Source organism: Acinonyx jubatus, chromosome A2 (assembly GCF_027475565.1).
Source record: "Acinonyx jubatus isolate Ajub_Pintada_27869175 chromosome A2, VMU_Ajub_asm_v1.0, whole genome shotgun sequence".
NCBI lineage: Eukaryota > Metazoa > Chordata > Mammalia > Carnivora > Felidae > Acinonyx > Acinonyx jubatus.
This window is the reverse complement of record NC_069383.1, coordinates 66,152,068-66,170,462: the sequence shown is the minus strand read 5'-3', so window position 1 is coordinate 66,170,462 and position 18,395 is coordinate 66,152,068. Positions and strand designations below refer to the sequence as shown.

Genomic DNA, 18,395 nt, shown 5'->3' with positions numbered 1-18,395 from the left:
AGGCCGAATGTTTTTGAAGTAAGGTTTGAAAAAGAACTAGGTATATCCCAAAGCTGGCCTGATTCTTTATTGCTTTTCCCAAAGGTCATATTCCAAGTTCAGCTCTGACAGCACTGTACCTGGGCATTGAGGGAGAGGCAGACAACATGCACTCCAGTCCCACCTCCAGCTTGGGAACTTACGTACAAGTGGGGATGAATTTTAGGGTGGCCTCTTGAATCCTGGAGGGTGGAGACAGACAAGGCTTCAGCCTCAGATATGGATGCCCTAAAGTTTATTTTTCTTCTTTAAACTTTTTAAGAACATGAAAAACCAGGTAAATGAAGACAGCCAAGATAAGATTGCAACTATGCTATATATAAATGTGCATTTTTTCCAAAGTGCATTTTCGGAGTCCCACTTAGAAAATGTGCTTCACTGCCTTACTCTGCATATGCCCCAATGAATTCCAAGAGGTCACGGCTGCAGAGTACAACTTTTGAGATTAGAAGAGTTTGCTCTTTAAATAGCTATTTTTAGCTGGAAAGGAAAGTGTAGGCCTCAAAGTGCCTGGCAGTATGTCCTCCAGTGGGGATCTAAATTGGAGGTCTGATTCCAGAGGAAGGTCTCAATGGGGCTCTTTCTGCCTTTGCTGCAGAAAAGGGTGGTTCTGCTGATTGGCAGTGTTAGGGGTTGGTTGGGGGTTGGTTAGCAGCTTCTCCAGGGGAACTCAACCTGTAGTCCTCCAGGACCTATTGTGTCTTGGCCCCCAACCAGCTGGAAAGGGTGGAACATGAGGTGTCCAATAGCCACCCTGGAGGAAAGGACTCCCCAAGACTCATTAAACAATCACGATTCTATTTTGATGCCATCAACTAGAGGTCCTGAGATAAATTTCAGCCCAACTCTTACAGATGGATGATTATGGAGCCTTCACTGTGCAGAGGGCATCATTCCAGGTCAAGCTCTGGTGAAGCAGGGCTGGGAGAGGTAACCAGGGAAGTGGGGGGAAGAAGAGTGCTTTTTGCCTTGCTCACACTTGTGGACTGAGTCTGGGCACCGTGAGGAGGTGCTGGCCGCCTGGCCAGCAGTAGAAGGGCCTGGTCCTGGGATTTCACCCCGGGTATGGGCGACGCTGGCCTGAGGGCTGCGCACTGGAGAGAGTGAAGGGAAGAAGAAAAGGGCAAGGTTTGAGAGGAAATGGCGGGGTGAGGTAAAGACAGAGAAATACAGAGATGGAGAGAGTCAGAAATCCTGAAAGAGACAGAAAGGTAGAAAGATGCGGCCAAAGGACAGGCACAGAGCACAAGAAAGAGAAAGGAGATAAAAAGACGATACCGAAAAGACAGACAGCAAGGGAGAAAGGGAGAAAGACAGCGAAAGTCAGAGAGAAGAGGCCGAGAGTGGGAGACGCTGGTTGGTAGGAGGTGTCAGGAACGAGGGAGGTGGCGAAGGCTCAAGGCATCCACCGGAGTCCCCCCTCCACCCCACTCTTCCTCTCACTCGCCCAGCCCTCGGCGAGGAGTCGAACGCGCAAGGTCGCCCAGTCCTCTCAGCTGTCGCGCGCTGAATGGCTGGCGGGCCGCAGCGCCCCCGCATCGCGCCCAGCAGCCACAGGTCGGTGGTGCCCCGCGTCGGCGCCCGAGGCGGGCTGGGGGGCCCTGCACCCGCCTGCTCCCGTTCCTGCCCTACGCACCGCCCCACCACGCTCCCGGTTACTCCTCTGGCTGTCGCAGTTCTCCTCACGCCCCCCGGGGACTGGGCGCTGGGGCCACCAGAGACACCGTAGGAGCCACTTCTCCCTGCGAGTCCGGCCCTCCGAGAGCCTGGGAGCGGGATCTATTTACTCGGGGTATTACTTAGTCTCTGAGGAATCGTTGACCCACTCGCCAATGTAATTGCCAGTGTCGGGAAGGTAGGCGCCGCGAGCTGCGGACCTACGGAGAAAGAACGGCTTCGTCGGCGCCCCGAACCCCAGCGCGCTCCAGAGCGTCCCCCAGTGGCCGGGCAGGACCGTGCACGGGGCCTGCGACTCGGCTCTGGAGTGGTTCCTTGGCTTCCCAGTGTCGCGGTAGACGTGCAGCTACTCGGTGCGCCGGGAGCCTTCAGGTCTTGCCACCTCACCCCTCCCTCAGAAACTCGGACCGTTTGCGCCCGCCGTGTGGCTCTTTTCTTCCGAAAGGCCAGTGTTCCTCTCTCGAGTTCAAGTCCAGTCTCCTCCCCTTAAGTCATTGCCACCATCCTTCGGCAGCTTGGGAAGGCAAGGAGCCCCGGGCTGCGCGTCCCAGAGCCTGCGCTGGCAGTCCCAGTCTGTCCGGCACATTCGCTTCTCCCTCCCTCTCTCACTCCCTCCCTTTCTCTCTTCCTCTCTTTTCTCCTCTGCTTCCCCCTCCCTCTCTTGCCTCTTAAGTTTCCTGCACCGTGAATCAAACTGTGCCGAGCCTAGGCTCCCACGGAACCAAGCCTGAGCGCCACCCGGGCACTGAGACGCGGACTCCGCCGAGGCTGAACGAGGCAGCGGGACCGGTCCGCGTCTGAGCATGGAGATGAAGCGCCAGGGAGGGCATGTCCGGGGCGCCGGAGACGCCAGGCCCGAGTAGCTCCTCCATGGAGCCTGCCCAGAGCGGTCCCTGCTCGCCGAATTCGCCCCCAGTCCTGTGCGGTACGTACACTTCGCCTCCACAGTCCCGGAGAGGGTATTTTGGGGCGGGGTGGTGGGACAACAGAGAGGGGCGGCGGGCAGGCCACTGGTTGGGGGACAGAGTGCGCCTGGCGGGTGACCTCACAGACCGGGGCAGGCTCCCACTCTAGAAGTTAGCGATTGACTGTGTCCCTTGGCTCGAAATAAAAAAGTAGTGGCAAAGATGTGCTTGTATGCGCGTGTATCTCTCTTTGTGCAGGGGGCTCGAATGGGTAAACTGAGCCCGGCTTTACTGTATGCAAATTGCATTCTTTTTCCCCACCCCCACTCCACCGAACGGGTGAAGATACCCAGCACCTAATCCTGGTCAGCTCTACCTACCCCTTCCTCTTCCCGTGCCACCCCCCCACCCCCCCGCCCGCCCCAGTCTCTCTAGCTCGCTTTCTCTCTCTCTTTCTCTCTCCATCTCTCTGCTGGTGTGTACGTGTGTGAGCCCTGCCAGGGCTGGCGAAGAACCAGCCGCCGCCTTTAAGTCCGAGCCGCCTGGCCATCAAACACTAGGGCAGGTCTCGCTGCCAAAGACGTTTGGGCTCCGAACCAGCTTGCACGCGGCTCTGTGAGCCCCGCCACCTCCTGTCTTCACCGCCGGGGAACACGCACCCGAGGAGCGCAGGGCGCAAGGAGCCCTTCATCCTCCTACCCTCCTGCCCGCCTGCCTGCGGACCGCGCGCACGCTGCTTTCAGGCGCTGGATTTACTTGCTTTTCAATTTTTCCTGCCCCTACCCACTTCGGGTGTTTGGTCCACCCCTCCCTTCCACGACCCCCTTTCCCCGCTTGGTTGCCAAGCCTAACCTTGACCGCGTGGTCATGGGATGTCTAATTTCATTTGTATCTAGGCTGCTGAGAGCGCTCCTTGCTCTGTAAAGTGGATGTCAGGTGGATCTATGTTTTTGAAGGAACAAAGACTCAGCGAAAGCACCGCCGAGGAAGTTTGAGACGCGGGAGGATGCAGGCTGCGTGCTGGTACGTGCTTCTCCTCCTGCAGCCCACCGTCTACTTGGTAAGTCGCTGCGGATCCGGCGCCCCCGCAATCCCACCCTGGTCGCGAGGCCAGACACCCAGGGGCGCGCGGGAGGAGGGTGAGACTGCCAGTTCAGCGAGAGCAGCGTTCCTAGCGACCGTGTTGGAACAACTTTGGCAAGCTGGTGTCTGGATCCCTGCGGGATTTTCCAGGGTTCCCACCCTCATTTCTTGCTCCGGTCCTCCCTCTCCTGTGCGTGATTCCGAACATGGTATAGGGTGCCCTAGACCCCCAGAAACAGAGGAGATAGTGGGACGGGATGCTTTATGGGGAGACAGGACACAGAGAAAGGGTGTAAGACATGGAACTCTCATTAGTTCATCCACAGAGTTTAAACGAAAGGAAATGGAGGTAGAGAGTGCGGAGCACGAATCTGCCCAGGTCTGTGACTTTGAAAGTGAATCCACCCACCTAGTCCCCAGTTTGGAGATATGGCACGTAAAGAAGTACAGGTAACTTTGTTCGACTCGTAGGGTTCACACAGGACAAGTTAATCAGATAGGAGCACCACAAGCGATCAGATCAGAAAGAGTTAAGTCAGGGGTGCCCTAGCAAAACAAGTAGTGGCTCTCCTCCCTAGCTCTCCTTTCCACCAAATAACTGAACCCCAGTTCCAGCGCCGATCCCCTTACTAGGGAATGGCGGACCTTGTGGTCAGGAAGGGAATACTAAACAGAGCCAGCCGCTGCCGTGTCTTTCTGGAATGGAGTTTCGGGGGTCCGGATTTTGCACACAGTTGGAACTGGGGTGGAGGTGAATTGGTAGAGGTGGGCACCGCGTGGAGCCAAGACGGAGGGAGCAGTTTCTCCTATCTGGCTACAGGGAGGGCCAGGGACACTCGCACCCTGCTGGTAAAGTTGTGCTCTGTGCACCGACTCCCCATAGCTTATTTCACAAGAGCACACAGAGGGCTTAGTGAGTTCTGACTAGGGGCGAGGAGCGCTGGGGCGGCCTGAGCTCTCCGACGGGGCTGGATAAACGGGATGGGGCGGGGGATGGGGGGTCGGTGCGGTCCCTCAGTCCCAAGGGTTTCAGAACCCACAAGCTTGGGAGCAAAAGTGTTGCTAACCTGAGAACATTTCCCAGCTGTTGCCCCGGTGCATGTGATTGAGGGGCTGCTAGTTGTGTGAACTCTGTGTATGTTAATGAGTGTGTATGTATACGCGTGTGTGAATATGTATGTGGGGCGTGTGCATTCCACGGGTTTCAGCTTCAATCCAAGAACCCTCAGTGTTGCCGGTCTTTGCATCTTTATCGCCTATCACAGCCGTGGACGCCAGAGGGCGCTGCGCGTCAGTGTCCTCGCCTACAGGACACCTTGGGGTAAACAGGTGAAAGCCAGGGCAGCCAATCCAAAAGAACAGCCTTTCTGACTCTGTCACCGAAGTCTGTGCTTTCCTAGACTGGAACGCAGACAGAATGCAAAAATTGTCCTTCCCATTTACCATCTTCAATCATTCTTGCCCCCACCTGTGTCCAGTCAACCCACTGACATTGAGAGCCCAGAGACCGAGGGCAGAAAGTTTGACCAGAGAAAATAGAGAAATTGTTTATTGAAAGAAGGGAGGGACGGCAAAATGAAAGCTACAGAGGAGGGATATTAACGATTCCCTTGACCATGGAAAACCTTCTGCCCCTTTCCTCTGCATACCTTTACGCATGACCTGAACCTCAGGACTGTTCTTATTGTCCTTGGACTGTGCTCACACACACGGCAAAGGCTCCCGACCGTGGTGCAGTTTATTGCTTGGAGCAAGTATTTCGATAGTCTGTGAAATAATCTATCAAAAGCAGAAGTGAAATCAATACGTTGTGTTAAATTTTAAATGTGTTTGTTGGCAGTTAAACCGTTTTCCACTCATTACAACAACAGTGCTGGATTTATTCTAATGCGCTGCGTTCTCAACAACAAGCGCATTAATTCTCCTTTAATTGTAAACTGGGAGCATTTGAAAACCATTCAGTGTGCAAATTATGCTGATTCAATTACCGTTTAGTTACAGACTTCATTACCTGAATGCCTTTTGGCAATACTGAGAAAGGAGACAATTTTTCCAATCTCACTCAAAACAATACAAAATGTGAACAATAAAATAGAGAAGGTGATTTAGAAGTCCATCCTTTTTTTCGGATCTAAAGTTGTTTTGTGTGTCGGGGATTAGAAACCACAAAAACAAAAGGCTGGTGGCTGTGACCCAAAGTAGTATTTCCAGGGATTGTAATCCTCTGGTTATTTGCCCACAGAATTCCAAGATGTTTTCCTGGAGGAGCAGAGAGCTGATTTTTACCATGGAAATAAGCTTAAAAGGGTGAATTGGACAGTCAGGACAGGTTGGTTCTAGGCAGTTAAGGAAGTGGAGAGCCTTGATTAAAGCTCTAGGGCAGTGGGACCAAGAAATGGTCAAAGCTTCTTTCTCCATCTGTTTTAAAACACCTCATACTGTAACTGAATTTATCATTTATTTGTAGTTGTACCTTAGAACATCCCAGGTCTTTGCCAGAAACTACAATAGATGCATGCAGTTTATCAGGAGCTGCTTGAAGTTACACTCCAAGAAGGCAGGGGTGGCAAAACCATTATTTTATTTTTTTTTCTCCTTGAGTTGCCATAGCCAAGAAGGAGTTTAATGAGTAATTTTATGTCTTTATGAGCTCACACCACAAGGTAAGTGACAGGGTGCTCTGTTTATGCGTTGCCTTCTAGCTGATAGCACAGTGCACCTTCCTTTCCCTTTTCAGCCCCTGGAATCCCAGTTATGTTTTCCAAGGAGTGATCGCTACATTATGTCCAGGGAACAAGATTTGTTTAGGTATTTCTTACACAAAAATATTTGTGCTTCTGCTTATTGACAAATACCTTAAATATTCCCAAATTGTGGATTTTTTTTTTAATGAAAACCAGTTCTCTGTAGAGAGCATTCAATGCTCTATTCTTAAGCCACAGTCTCCTGCCTGTATTTGGGTGAATGTTCTCAGAGTATGTTTCTTGGCCCAGAGTTCTTTGAATGCCTGTTCTAGGTTGAGGATTTTGAGTGTTTTTGTGTTTATTGTGAGATGAGTCTGTCCTATTTCAAACTGGAAGCGAATTTAGTACTGCAAAGGGAAGTTAATTAGAAATGTGTCTACAAAGTAACCTTCTGAAGCATATTAGCTGGCATATTAAAAAATCACCACAGGGCTAACTCCAGCCATAAAAGTAGGGGAATTGGAAGCCATTAAAAAAAATAAAGGCAAGGAAATTTTCTGTCCATTGAATTTTGTGTATTGTAGGTTTATTTAAAAGTCTCAATTCAGCAGGAGAGGAACCTATGGCATAACAATACTTGTGTAAAAAAAAAAAAATCCTGCAATCTTTATTCTCCTGTCAGTTCTGGACTGATTCCCAGATGTTTTCAGTATGATAGAATGGGTAACAGGACGATAGCATTTTAACTGAATTGAAGCACACACTGGATAAACTAGGAAAATGTGGTTTCTGGTCTTGAAGAAAGGAAGTCCTAAATTGGGTCATTCTCAGTGGATCAAACTGAAGGATAGGCCAGGGCACTCAGGGAGAGCACCTCCCTGTAGAAAGCAGAGGTGTCTTGTTGGGGGCTCACCTATGGCAATTTTCAGAGTTGAGAACTGAGTCTAATGAGCAATCCCGAGGCATGTCAACAAAAATGTTATTCAGAAATTGAGTCCAGGGAAGGTGACAAGGGGTTGAATGATGTTATTGTGGTCAGTCACACATCCACAGTTCTGTTCTCATGAGAAGAGGCTCTTCACTCTCCAATTTGGGCCCCACTAGTTCTGATAGGAATTAAAATCGCTAATAATCTGGTTGCTTTTTTAACCAATATGGGCATGAATTGAAAAATTCTTTCCAAACATTGTCCTTAAAAAAGATTTTGAGTCAGTTATTCCCTCAAAATTAGAGTGTCCTTAAAATATGAGTTCCACACCAATTTTTAACAGAGACTAAAGAATGATTAATAAATCCATGGAATCCTACCTCCACACTATTAGAAGCCAGACCGTTTGGGTGAACTTCAAGCAGTGTGAAGATGGCTGTTAAGAACTGAGGAAGCTGAGGAAAAACAGCAGGAGAGAGACCACCGATCTCTGTCCTTTGGATTAGGTATAAGCACTTTACATCTTTGGAAAATTAAGCCACTGCCCACTGAAAATTTTACAATTTGGGTTTATTCCTAAAAAGAAAAGTGCATTAACTACCTAACAGTTATTCAGTGTTTTCTATTAAGCCCAGTTCTTGGAGACAGTACTAAAAGTTCCCCGCCCCTGCTGCATTTCCAGAGTTTTCTATCCTGGGTCAGCCTTCCTGATACAGGATTAAACCTAGATTTTTGAAGAAGAGTATACCCCAGCAGCCTAACATGAGAATTCATCAGTCCCAAGACATATTCTAGGGCTCTGTGGGAGGAAAAGTTGTTACTATCCCAGGTATTTTCCTGAAATGTTCAACTATCCATTGACCAAGAAAGCTCCCTGGGTGGTAGGAAGCGCTTGGGTGGGTTGTCCTTCTGCCACACTTCAGGGGGATTATTGTGGTGTGGGGCCTTCTAGTAATAGCTTCTGGGGGAAACTGCCTTCAGTATCAGAAGGGGAGAACCAGAATTACTCCAACTTTCTCAGCTGTTTTCCCGGAAAGCCATTAAGTTCGTGGCTCCTCTTTGTGTGAAGTTGATTTCTGTTTGGCTTTGAATTGTTGACTGCTATTTCCTCCTTAATGAAAGTGTTGTCTGGGTGAAAAATGTATCTGGTGGCAGGGAAATTGGTTGATTTTTTTTGAGACAGGTGTCCAATGTCCTACTTTTTTATATGAGGGAAAATTTTCTGCAGACTACAGAAATTGACAGCATTGTCCAGGTAATAACCACCGTGGACAATATTTTCAAAAGGACATTTGAGTGATGAAAGCATTTGGATATTGCTTTTTCAAATAAGCAATTTTCTGTCTTGGCCTTCTTTGATTTTATAGGGGGTGAGGGAGAAGGGACCACCGATTGGCAAGGGGACGCCTTCCTGATCTCTCCCAGTCCTGAATTATCGAGGCGGTCCTCAGCTTCTCTTGGAATTCCGGGGTCTGAAGAGCCTAGAATGAGTTTGGCTCTGGCGGCGTTTGTTCAAAGAGTCAAAAGGGAATCTTGGGAATGAGAAATAACACTCTTGTTGCACCCTTGCCCCCAGAAAGAAAGCCGATAGAGGCTCTGAAAGTTTGCTTGCTTTCCAGTGGCAAGTTAGGGAGTGTGGATTCTTTCAGAGTTGTTTGTTTGTTTTTAAATAAGATGCCTAGCTTTGATTCGATTCTGTAAAGTTCCCTTAAAACAACCAAGTCCTGTAGGATCTTCAGATCTCATTCTAAGACCTTAACAGTCTTTAAGTATTTTAATTAATAGAGGGAGGCGGACTAGTCAGACAGGCGAGGGGCGGTCGGGGTCGGCTGCGTACAGGAGCAGCGGGGTGGTAAATTGGGTATAATCTCTCGCCTCCCCCCCCCCCCCCCACCTGCCGTCTACTCGCCACCATTCCTCAGGTCCCGACGCGTGTTTGCAGGAAGTTGCGGTCTTGATTTATCCGCTACTCAAGCTCCCGACCAGCTCTTTTTCTCTATGTCAGCACTAACCCCTCCCGGAGCTTGGTAAACAAGACGCGCACATTTTTTCTGCTGTCGATTGGCATGTTGACGACTCTGCTTGAAGGAATGTGACAATAAAGTGGGAAACCAAAGCTTGGCAAGCACTTAATCAAGGATAAAAAGGTTCCGCTGTAAGGATGTCACTCAATTTATTGTGAAAGTCGAATGAATTACGTTTAATGAAAGTGCTCCCCAGATGAATATTACCCGCAATTTCCTGAGTTGGCTCTGTCAGCTCGAGATGAGGAAATGCCAACCCAGATCAGAAAAGAGCGCCCATCTCAATTACTATGCAAGCTTTCCAAGAGCGGCTTTTTATTGAGATGATATATATTGGCGGCTTCTTCGTGCCCCTCCGCGCGCCTAGGAGCACGTTTGCGCATTTTCCAACTTTGCAGTCTGCCCTCGAGGGTTGCTGGCTGTTTGTTTAAACTTCTAATGAGCGCGCCGCGTTTCTGCTGCTGGCTGAAAACCTAATTACCCCGTCTGTAAACAGCTTTTTCTGGCATATTTTGTTTACTACGGAGGCGAGGGCTGGCGGGGGTGAGGTGAGGGTGGGAGGGAGAGAAATCTTTTTTCAGGTGCCCTTCGTTACAGAAAGTTCCTTTGGCGTTTAGTCGGGTGCTCGGGACGGTGGAAAGCAAGGTGGAGAGCGGGGGTTTGGGATAGTGAGCGCAGTGGGGTCCCAGGAGCAGCGAGAGTGCACTACTTGCCTCTCCGGCCGCCGCAAGTAGCGAAACGCCTTCTGACGCTCCAACTTCCTTTAAATTAATGAGGGTATTTTACTTGTTCAAGCCGGAAATACGATGGGGAGGGGGATACACAGGCCGCAGCCGGAGCGCATCACCTCATCTGCATGAGAATGGAGAACCGAGAGGCTTTTCTTGTACTGCTTCTTTCTCCTACAATAAGACAAATTGCTGCTGAGAAATACTGAGGGTTTCCTTAGAAACTGGCTCGTGGGGGCTCTGCGCGTCTCTGCTGAACCTGACTCCGGCCAGGCCTCGCCCATCACCCTCGTAAGCCTAATGGATCCTGACGGGAAGGATCCGAGGCAGTGGCGGCGAAGGCCGCCAAGGGAGGTTGGACTCCCTCTCCCCACTGGAGGGAAGGGGGGTCCTCCTGACACATCCCGCCCTAGGTCTCAGAACCCCTCCCCATCCATTGATTTTAAAGGCCATATCAAGTCGTCTTCTGCAGTTTAGGGGCCAGAAACTTTCTTCGACGTAGGCTTCATACCCTAGAGTCGGAAAACAGCCCTCTCACCAAAGCCGCAGAGTGTTCGGGCCCCGCGAAGTTTCCGGGCGGGAGTCGCCGCCGCCACAGCTACGCACGCTCTATTGTCTGCTTTTAGCCTCAGGTGACCTCGAGCAATCCCAGCTGGTTGGAGAAAACACAGGTGCAGCCTTCTCGCGTCTGGAATCCAAGCCTTCCCACCAAAGCGTTGCTTCAGGGGAACTTTTTGTCGACGCCGCCGAGCTTCGGCGCTTCTGGGGCAGCAGGCAGGACTGCAGCAGTTCTCCGGAGGGAGGTCGCGGGTACGAGATTGAATGGTTCGGTGGCCTGCGGCTGTGCCAGCCCGGCCTGCAGAGCGGTAGTTCAGAACCACGGACAGAGCCACAGGCTCCGCCCCGCCTGGTGTCCGCGGCTGAGCCCTCCTCCCCCGCGGCCGCGCGGGCTCGGCCCCTCTAGAGGTAGAGTTGGCGCTTTCCGCAGTCACTTCTCTACCGCCCAGTCGCGACTTTAACGACCTGCCTCCCCCTCCCAGGCGTTCGGGAGCAATGAGCTCGGATAGCTAGGTCCCGGTGTTTCCTGTGGTCAGATCGGCTCGTTTGCACCCCTTCCCCCCACAACATCGGTGGTTGCGGCGTCACGTGATTGCCACAGAGTTTAGGCTGAGGGGTGGTGAATCCTTGTGTCTCCCACTTTCTCCTCCCCTGTCCGCATTCCCTCACACAGTTCGTTAAATCTCCCCCTCCTCCCAAACAGGCATGAATCAAGTGATGTAAAGTTGTATCTTTAACAGCGTAAAAGCCCCATTTGACACACAAGGAAACTGAGGTTTGGAGGGGGAATCAACTTTCTCTTCAGAGTAAAACCACGTGTGTGTGTGTGGGGGGGGGGGGGGATGATTTATGCTCTCTCTCCCACCTGCAGGGAACACGGCTGGAGCCACCGAGACGCCCTCCAGGATCAGGCGCCTTTAAAAAGCGGCGCGGGCGCAGGGTGGGAAGTCCTAATTATTATGAATTTCTAAAGGAGCAGCAATTATTCACGGGGAGCAGGACAAACCAAGGCCCGGGCAAAGGAATCGATATATTTCCTATCGAAAGTGCCCGGCTCGCCTTTAATGCAGACGAATGGGGATGCAGCCTCATTATTTTCCGTGTGGTTAGGCTCCCCAGCGTGGGGCCTGATGCAGCGTGGAATCTATCATTATTAGAACAGGGATGGGGTGGGGGGAAATTTCTCCTTATTTACTTAACAAAACAAAAAGCCCCTAAACCCTCCGAACAAACCCCCAAACCCTCCTACACCACGACTGTCCCTCCTCCCCTTTTCCTTCCTCCGCTCCCCTTCTCTGGCTGCTGTTGCACGTCCTTCCTGGGCCTTTCTGAGCCCTCTAGAGCCGTCACTGCGGTCACTTAAAGTGTGCGCAGTTCCTCTTTGGCGGTGGTCACACGCTTGATTTGGTCCAGAAATCAGCCGGGGAGTACCCAGAGTTGGCGCTAGGGGTTCTCTGTGTCAAAGGCGAAGGTTGGCTGGGAAGTTCTGTCCGTTTTCTCTCGCCTTATTGGAAGAGTCAATCCTTTCAGGATACCCGATTCTGCAAATCCCCACAGTATTAAAGGAGCAGAGGTCTGGCAGGCAGTGCTCCATCAACCTGTGTGAGAAACCGGCTTGGGGAAAGGCAAACCTGCGAGAAGAGAGCCAATCTGGAGGTGAAGAGAGACCGGGAATTGAATAGGAATGGAAGTAAAGGTTCAGGCGCAACGTCTCCAGGGTATTTTTGAAGGCCTGGCTGAGATAGCTTTCCTCTTCCCAGCGCGAAGCTAGCGTTTTGCCTTCGGGGCCAGCTGGCTGCAGTTTTTAACCTACCTTAACCCCACTGAAGTCACTGCAGTGTTCAGGGTCCTGCCTAGTGAATTGCACAGCGTTTTCCTGTTTTTCCCTGTTTGCGAAGCCCGCACTCCTGGGAAGTCTTTCTTACTCTTAGAAGTTGCCTGCCACCCCTGGTGGGCAGCCACTGGGATGAAAGTTGTATTCCTTGTTCGGGTGTCTTCATTGTTTCCTGCAATGTTGCTTTTACGGATCAATCCAGGGGTGTTGTGTGTATGTGTGTATTTTTGAGTGCTTGGCCTTCATCTGCCTCACCCCTTCTTTATATCTGATCAGTCTAGCAGAGAAGAGAGGGTGTGGTATTTAGAAAACCTAACTCCTCCTCCTTAATTGCATTAAAATTATCATAATTATAATAATATCTGTAATAACGTTAATGAAAACAAAGTTGAAAATTGTGAAGTTCCAAGCACTAAAGTAGAAATCATACTCTTTACCCCTTGGATTTTCTTTTTCTCCAAGCCCAGCCTTTCATGGTATATTGTGATTACCTGAGTGTCTTTGTTCTGTGCTGTCAGAGACAGCCAGCTAACTCAATACCAGAACTGTATGATCTACTGACATCATTTCCTCCCACCATCTTCATTTTTAGAGGCTTTATAATTAAACTCTGTGAGATATATGTAACATGCATCCAGTGGAGAGCCTTTTTATTTATATTTATGTAGCATGCTGAGGAAGGAAAATTAAGGAAGTGCTTATATTGAAGTAATAAGCCTGCTTTGATATTAGCAGGAATGTCTTTTTAATTTACTTTTCTCAAGTCTGAAAGACTATCTCTGTAAGACCAGACCTCACAGTCATGTCTTTTTAAAGAGAGGTCCCAATAAAGTGAAAAGACATTTATTAGCTTGTACTAACTTAGTGGAACAAAAGGCCCGGCTAGCCGCTCAATGAAAATGTACACTGGGCTTAGCATGGCAAAGTTGCATTATGATGCAGGAAGCTGAGCAGAAAGAAACATCTGCAAAGCCCTGCATTTTTTCTGCCTCTCCCTGTACCTAACCCACCACAGTGCACACATTTATACATAGAGTAAGTAACGTGGCCTTCCAGAGCCAACACAAAGATATCACACTGCAAATTGGGAGGAATTTTAATAAAACCAAAAGTCACAGTCTAAAAGGAAGGAGGCACAGATTTCCTTCTGTAAAATAGATTATTACCAGAAAAAATTATGATAGAAAGGCTTGGAGAAAATTTCCTGATTTAGAAGAGTCTTTTTCATTTACAAGTTAAATGCACGTACGCACACACACACACACACACGCACATACACACATGCATATAGAGGAAGATTAGATATACATCTGTACATTTCCTTTTTGAAGGATTCCATGGGAAATTACAGTGGGGAATCCTTTTGTTTTCTAAGTTGCTGGCCTTGAAATTTCAACTTGAGTTTGACAGTAACATTTCCTTGATAGGAATCTGGTAACTGACACTATACTACTGTCCTGTTTATGTCAGTATTTTCAGCTACAGAATGAAAGCAATTTTGGTAAAGAAACTGCTGGCAGCTAGAATTTTAGTTATGTATATATACGCCAACCTCTCCAACTGAACTTTAGAAAATGATTCTTCTCCTTGTAACCTTGTAGCTGAATGTTATTAGAGGCCCACAGGTATATAAAACAGCTTATATAAAATTAATGGACTGCTTTACATTCACAATCTCTTACTTGTGAAGCCCTTGTAAAATATCACTTCTACTTAAAATAGGAAGAATATAAAGTCAGGTTTTGTGTGCAATCAATAGTTGTAAATGGTTCAGTGAAATATTTGATTGTTTTGAGTGAGTTTGACAATATAATGGAAATTTATTGTCCTTCTTTGTGAACTGATGTGCTAATCATAAACCTGCCCCTTCTTTTATGTACTTGACCAGTTTTGAAACTGATTGTAAGACTCTGAGGCAACATCGAAGTACACAATCAAAATTTTAGGAAAGATTCATTTGTTTGATTTACCAGATTACAAGGAGATCCATGGGTTACTATAAAGAAAATTAAAAAAAAACCTTCCAATATTGTTTTTATTATTTTGTTTAAAATGATCAACAATATACTTATTGGAGTTGTGGACTGTGAATATTAAATGTGAATTTTTGAAGAAGAAAATAAGTAGAGGTTTTAATTTAGCCTCAAGCTCCTTATAAATGAGACTTTCTGAATATAATGACACTATTAAATCTCTTCAGCTACTTTCCATAAATGTGGGCAAAATTTAGAAAAATTGGTGGTTTTCATTCTTTTCTTCCCTTTAAACATACGTTAAAAACTATGGTTTTCTTTATTCTGTCACTTGGTTTATGGATCTCATTAGCCCCACTATGAATTTCTTTCTTCTCTTTTCTTTCTTTTTTTAACTGTGTATTTTCATTTAGAGAATGAAGGTTTTTTTTTTTCTTATTTTGTCTGATTGGATTGAAAATTATAATGGCCAAAAACCATTTTCAAAACATTCTTTTCCCCCCCTATTTCATTCAAAGACTACCTAAAATAGTTAGACTCTTTTTTTTTTGTCCCTTTTGCCCTTTTTGTAAAAATGGGCCCTTAATTATTGTGTTAACATCTCCTTTAAATAAGAAACAATGCCCTAAGTTACCAACTGGCTGTATTCATTCCTGATGCTGTTCAATGCTTGATAGAAAACTCTTAAAAACATGGACTGGATAACATGACTTCTGTTACGCTTTCTGTTTGAGAAGTTTTCAGTGAAAATACTATAATTAATCCCAGGTTTGATTCTAAATCTCTTTGTAAAATGATAAGTTGTAATTTGTTGTTGGGGCAGCTGTGGTGTTGATAATAGGGCTGACTATATGATCTCTAAAATTGAAAATATAAAATACCTTTACTCACGTATCTTTTTCAGTTATTTGTATATAGTTTCTTGTACCAAGGCACCGTCATTTATTGTTTTCCAGAATTAAATGCAGAGAAAGATGCAAACCACTGCATATGAAAGGAAGTTATTCATGCATAGTCAGTGTAGTATTTCTCTAGTCTTGATGTGAAACTTAATTGCTATTGATGTGGAGATTTTGCAGAACATGGCAGAGTTTTTGCCTCTTTCACAAGAAATACATAATTGAATGATGAGTGCCTCATGTTTGGTTTAATAAGACAGGGTTATGAACAGCTGCACCAAAGAGTCAGTCGTAATCTCTAGCCATTATCAAACTAATGCAGATCTGGCATTAGCACAGGTTTGCTGAACTACTGCTTTTGGATCTGCAGCTTTGCTCTCTGAAATGTGCTGGAGAGTGGAAACGTGAATGGTTTGGCCGGAGATGTTTAATCCTGCCTTGCATTCTTGACTGAAGTCCTTTACAATTAGAATGGCTATAATTAATGTGTGGCTAGATATATATGCACCTATCTCAGATTGATGTATACCCACACACCCCCTCCAGCCCCCTACAGTCTGCTTCTGTTCTTTGATCAACTGGTGAAGAAAACAAGAGGCTTTAAAGGCAAATGCACATGTGGAAAGATGGCTGATATCCTACCAAGACTACTTCTACTATTATTTCTACTAAATGGGTAATGTCATGGCCCCTGTGCAAGTGTCAACACTGAATTCATGGTAGAAATAGAAGAGTTATGATGAGGGGCGCCTGGGTGACTCAGTTCAGCGGCCAGGTTCAGGTCATGATCTCATGGGTGGTGGGTTCTGGCCCTGCATCAGGCTCTGTGCTGCCAGCTCAGAAGCCTGGAGCCTGACTCAGATTCTGTGTCTCCCTCTCTCTCTGCCCCTCCCTGACTCACACTCTGTTCCTCTCTCTCTCAAAAATAAACATTTAAAAAAATGCTTAAAAAAAGAGTTATGATGAAAAAGTGGATGACTTGTTGGCTCCAATGTAGACCTGGCCACGGGAGGGAGAAAACAGGCCGTTTTTCAGTCATTTCAGGATCTCTCCCTCTCTCAGATCACTCGCTTCCCTTAAGGGAAGTAGCACTAAAAAAGACTTGTTAAGAGAAAGAAGCTGAAAGAGAATAGCAGTGTGATTTCTTAGTTCTGTGACCTTGGGCAAACTTGTTTTTTAATTTTTCAAATTTATATCCAAGTTAGTTGGCATACAGTGCAACAATGATTTCAGGAGTAGATTCCTTAATGCCCCTTACCCATTTAGCCCATCCCCCCTCCCACAACCCCTCCAGCAACCCTCAGTTTGTTCTCCATATTTAAGTCTCTTATGTTTTGTCCCCCTCCCTGTTTTTATATGACTTTGGCTTCCCTTCCCTTGTGTGCATCTGTTCTGTGTCTTAAGGTCCTTGTATGAGTGAAGTCACATGATGTTTATCTTTCTCTGACTGACTAATTTCACTTAGCATAACACCCTCTAGTTCCATCCACGTAGTTGCAAATGGGAAGATTTCATTCTTTTTGATGACCTTGGGCAAACTTTTTAACCTCTCAGAACCCAGTTTCCATATCTGTAAAATGGGGCTAACAATACTTCTTAAACCATACTTTTATTATTGAGGATTAACTGAGGTAATGCGCTATAAAGAGCTTTGACAGGTGCCTGGCACATAAAAGTGGTAAACTAGTAAAGAAAAAAGTGTTGATACTTTTTAGACAGGAAGGTTTCTGGACCAGGTTCTCCTGCTCCCAACACAGCCCTTATCTGGGTAAATGCAAAGGCTGACTCTATCCTAGGACCATCTTTTCTTTCCCAGTGGTTTATTGCTGTACAGTTGCCCAGTGTTGCCCAGAGAGCCATGTGAATTTAATGGGAATAGTAACCATTGTGTAAAGCCAGAAGAAAATGGCCATTTCCACAGCAACCAATCAAGTGTTTATTGAAATGAAGACACAAGTAATTGACAGGCCTACTGAACAGATTGCCTAGTTGAGTGAGAATTTTTGTGATGTTTTAATTTAGGTGGCAAACAGTGTGAACATTTCTTAAGATCTGATTTAAAATATTGATATTTGTGTGGTGCCAGTGTGGCTCAGTCAGTTAAGCATCTGACTTCAGCTCAGGTCATGATCTCACAGTCTGTGGGTTCAGGCCCCGCATGGAGCTCTGTGCTGACAGCTCAGAGTCTGGACCCTGCTTCAGATTCTGTGTCTCCCTCTCTCTCTGCTCCTCCCCCACTCATGCTGTCTCTGTCTCAAAAAATAAACATTAAAAAAATAAAATATTGATATTTGTGAGCAATTTTTGCTTTTAATTACTGCTAACAGTTGAAATTCTGTTAAAATTTGCATACAAAGTAATCAAAACATCTAGCCTCCTGGGTTTTGAAGTCCAAGGTCCTTTGGCCATGGTATGGGCTACTTTTCTCCACTAAAGTTCATTGTAGCTGACTTCCTAGATGTGGCAGCACCCTAAGCTCCCAGCAGTACTAGATGAAATAATTTAATAGGTGAAAGCCACAGCACCCCTCTCCTATATGGCTCAAAATATCTCCTGTCTGCCACCATATACCTCCTTCCAAGGCATTGCCCTGATTACCCAAGAAGAGGTTCCTAGATAGAACTTTTTTGTGTCTTGGATTTGACATGAGAATTGGGAAAGGTATGGGATGACTGCAGAGGATAAAGTGTTCTACATTCCTGTTTATACCCAGAGCCAAGCACTGTGCCAGGACTTTAGCAACTTTAGCATGGATTTTTCTTTTTCATTTTCATTTTATTTTTCTCAGTCCTATGAGATGATAGGTACTATTAGTATCAGTATTGTTCATATGATTAGTGTTAATATATTACTAAGCCCATTGTAGTCATATCATTAATAATACACCACTTTATAGATGAGGAAATTAAGGCATTGAGAATGTATCTAGTGCAAGGTGGCAATAATCGATCCTAGGCAATATAATTCTTGAGTCAGTGCTTTTAATTCCTACACCATATTGTGTGTGTGTGTGTGTGTGTGTGTGTGTGTGTGCATGTATGCATGCATGGGTGCCTGTAATGG

The 18,395-nt window shown here is 46.8% G+C and overlaps 1 protein-coding gene across 8 annotated transcripts in view; it reads left to right on the top strand.

Annotated features, from left to right (window-relative positions):
- NXPH1 (neurexophilin 1) overlaps nucleotides 1-18,395 on the top strand; it is a 428,911-nt gene that overhangs the window by 137,274 nt on the left and 273,242 nt on the right. For all 8 annotated transcript variants that reach the window (XM_053220330.1, XM_053220331.1, XM_053220329.1 and 5 more), the window contains 2 exons: nucleotides 2,390-2,641; nucleotides 3,518-3,681. In XM_053220330.1, coding sequence (XP_053076305.1) covers nucleotides 3,628-3,681 — 54 coding nt within the window. In that variant the 5' untranslated portion in view covers nucleotides 2,390-2,641; nucleotides 3,518-3,627. The remainder of the gene's footprint in view (nucleotides 1-2,389; nucleotides 2,642-3,517; nucleotides 3,682-18,395) is intronic.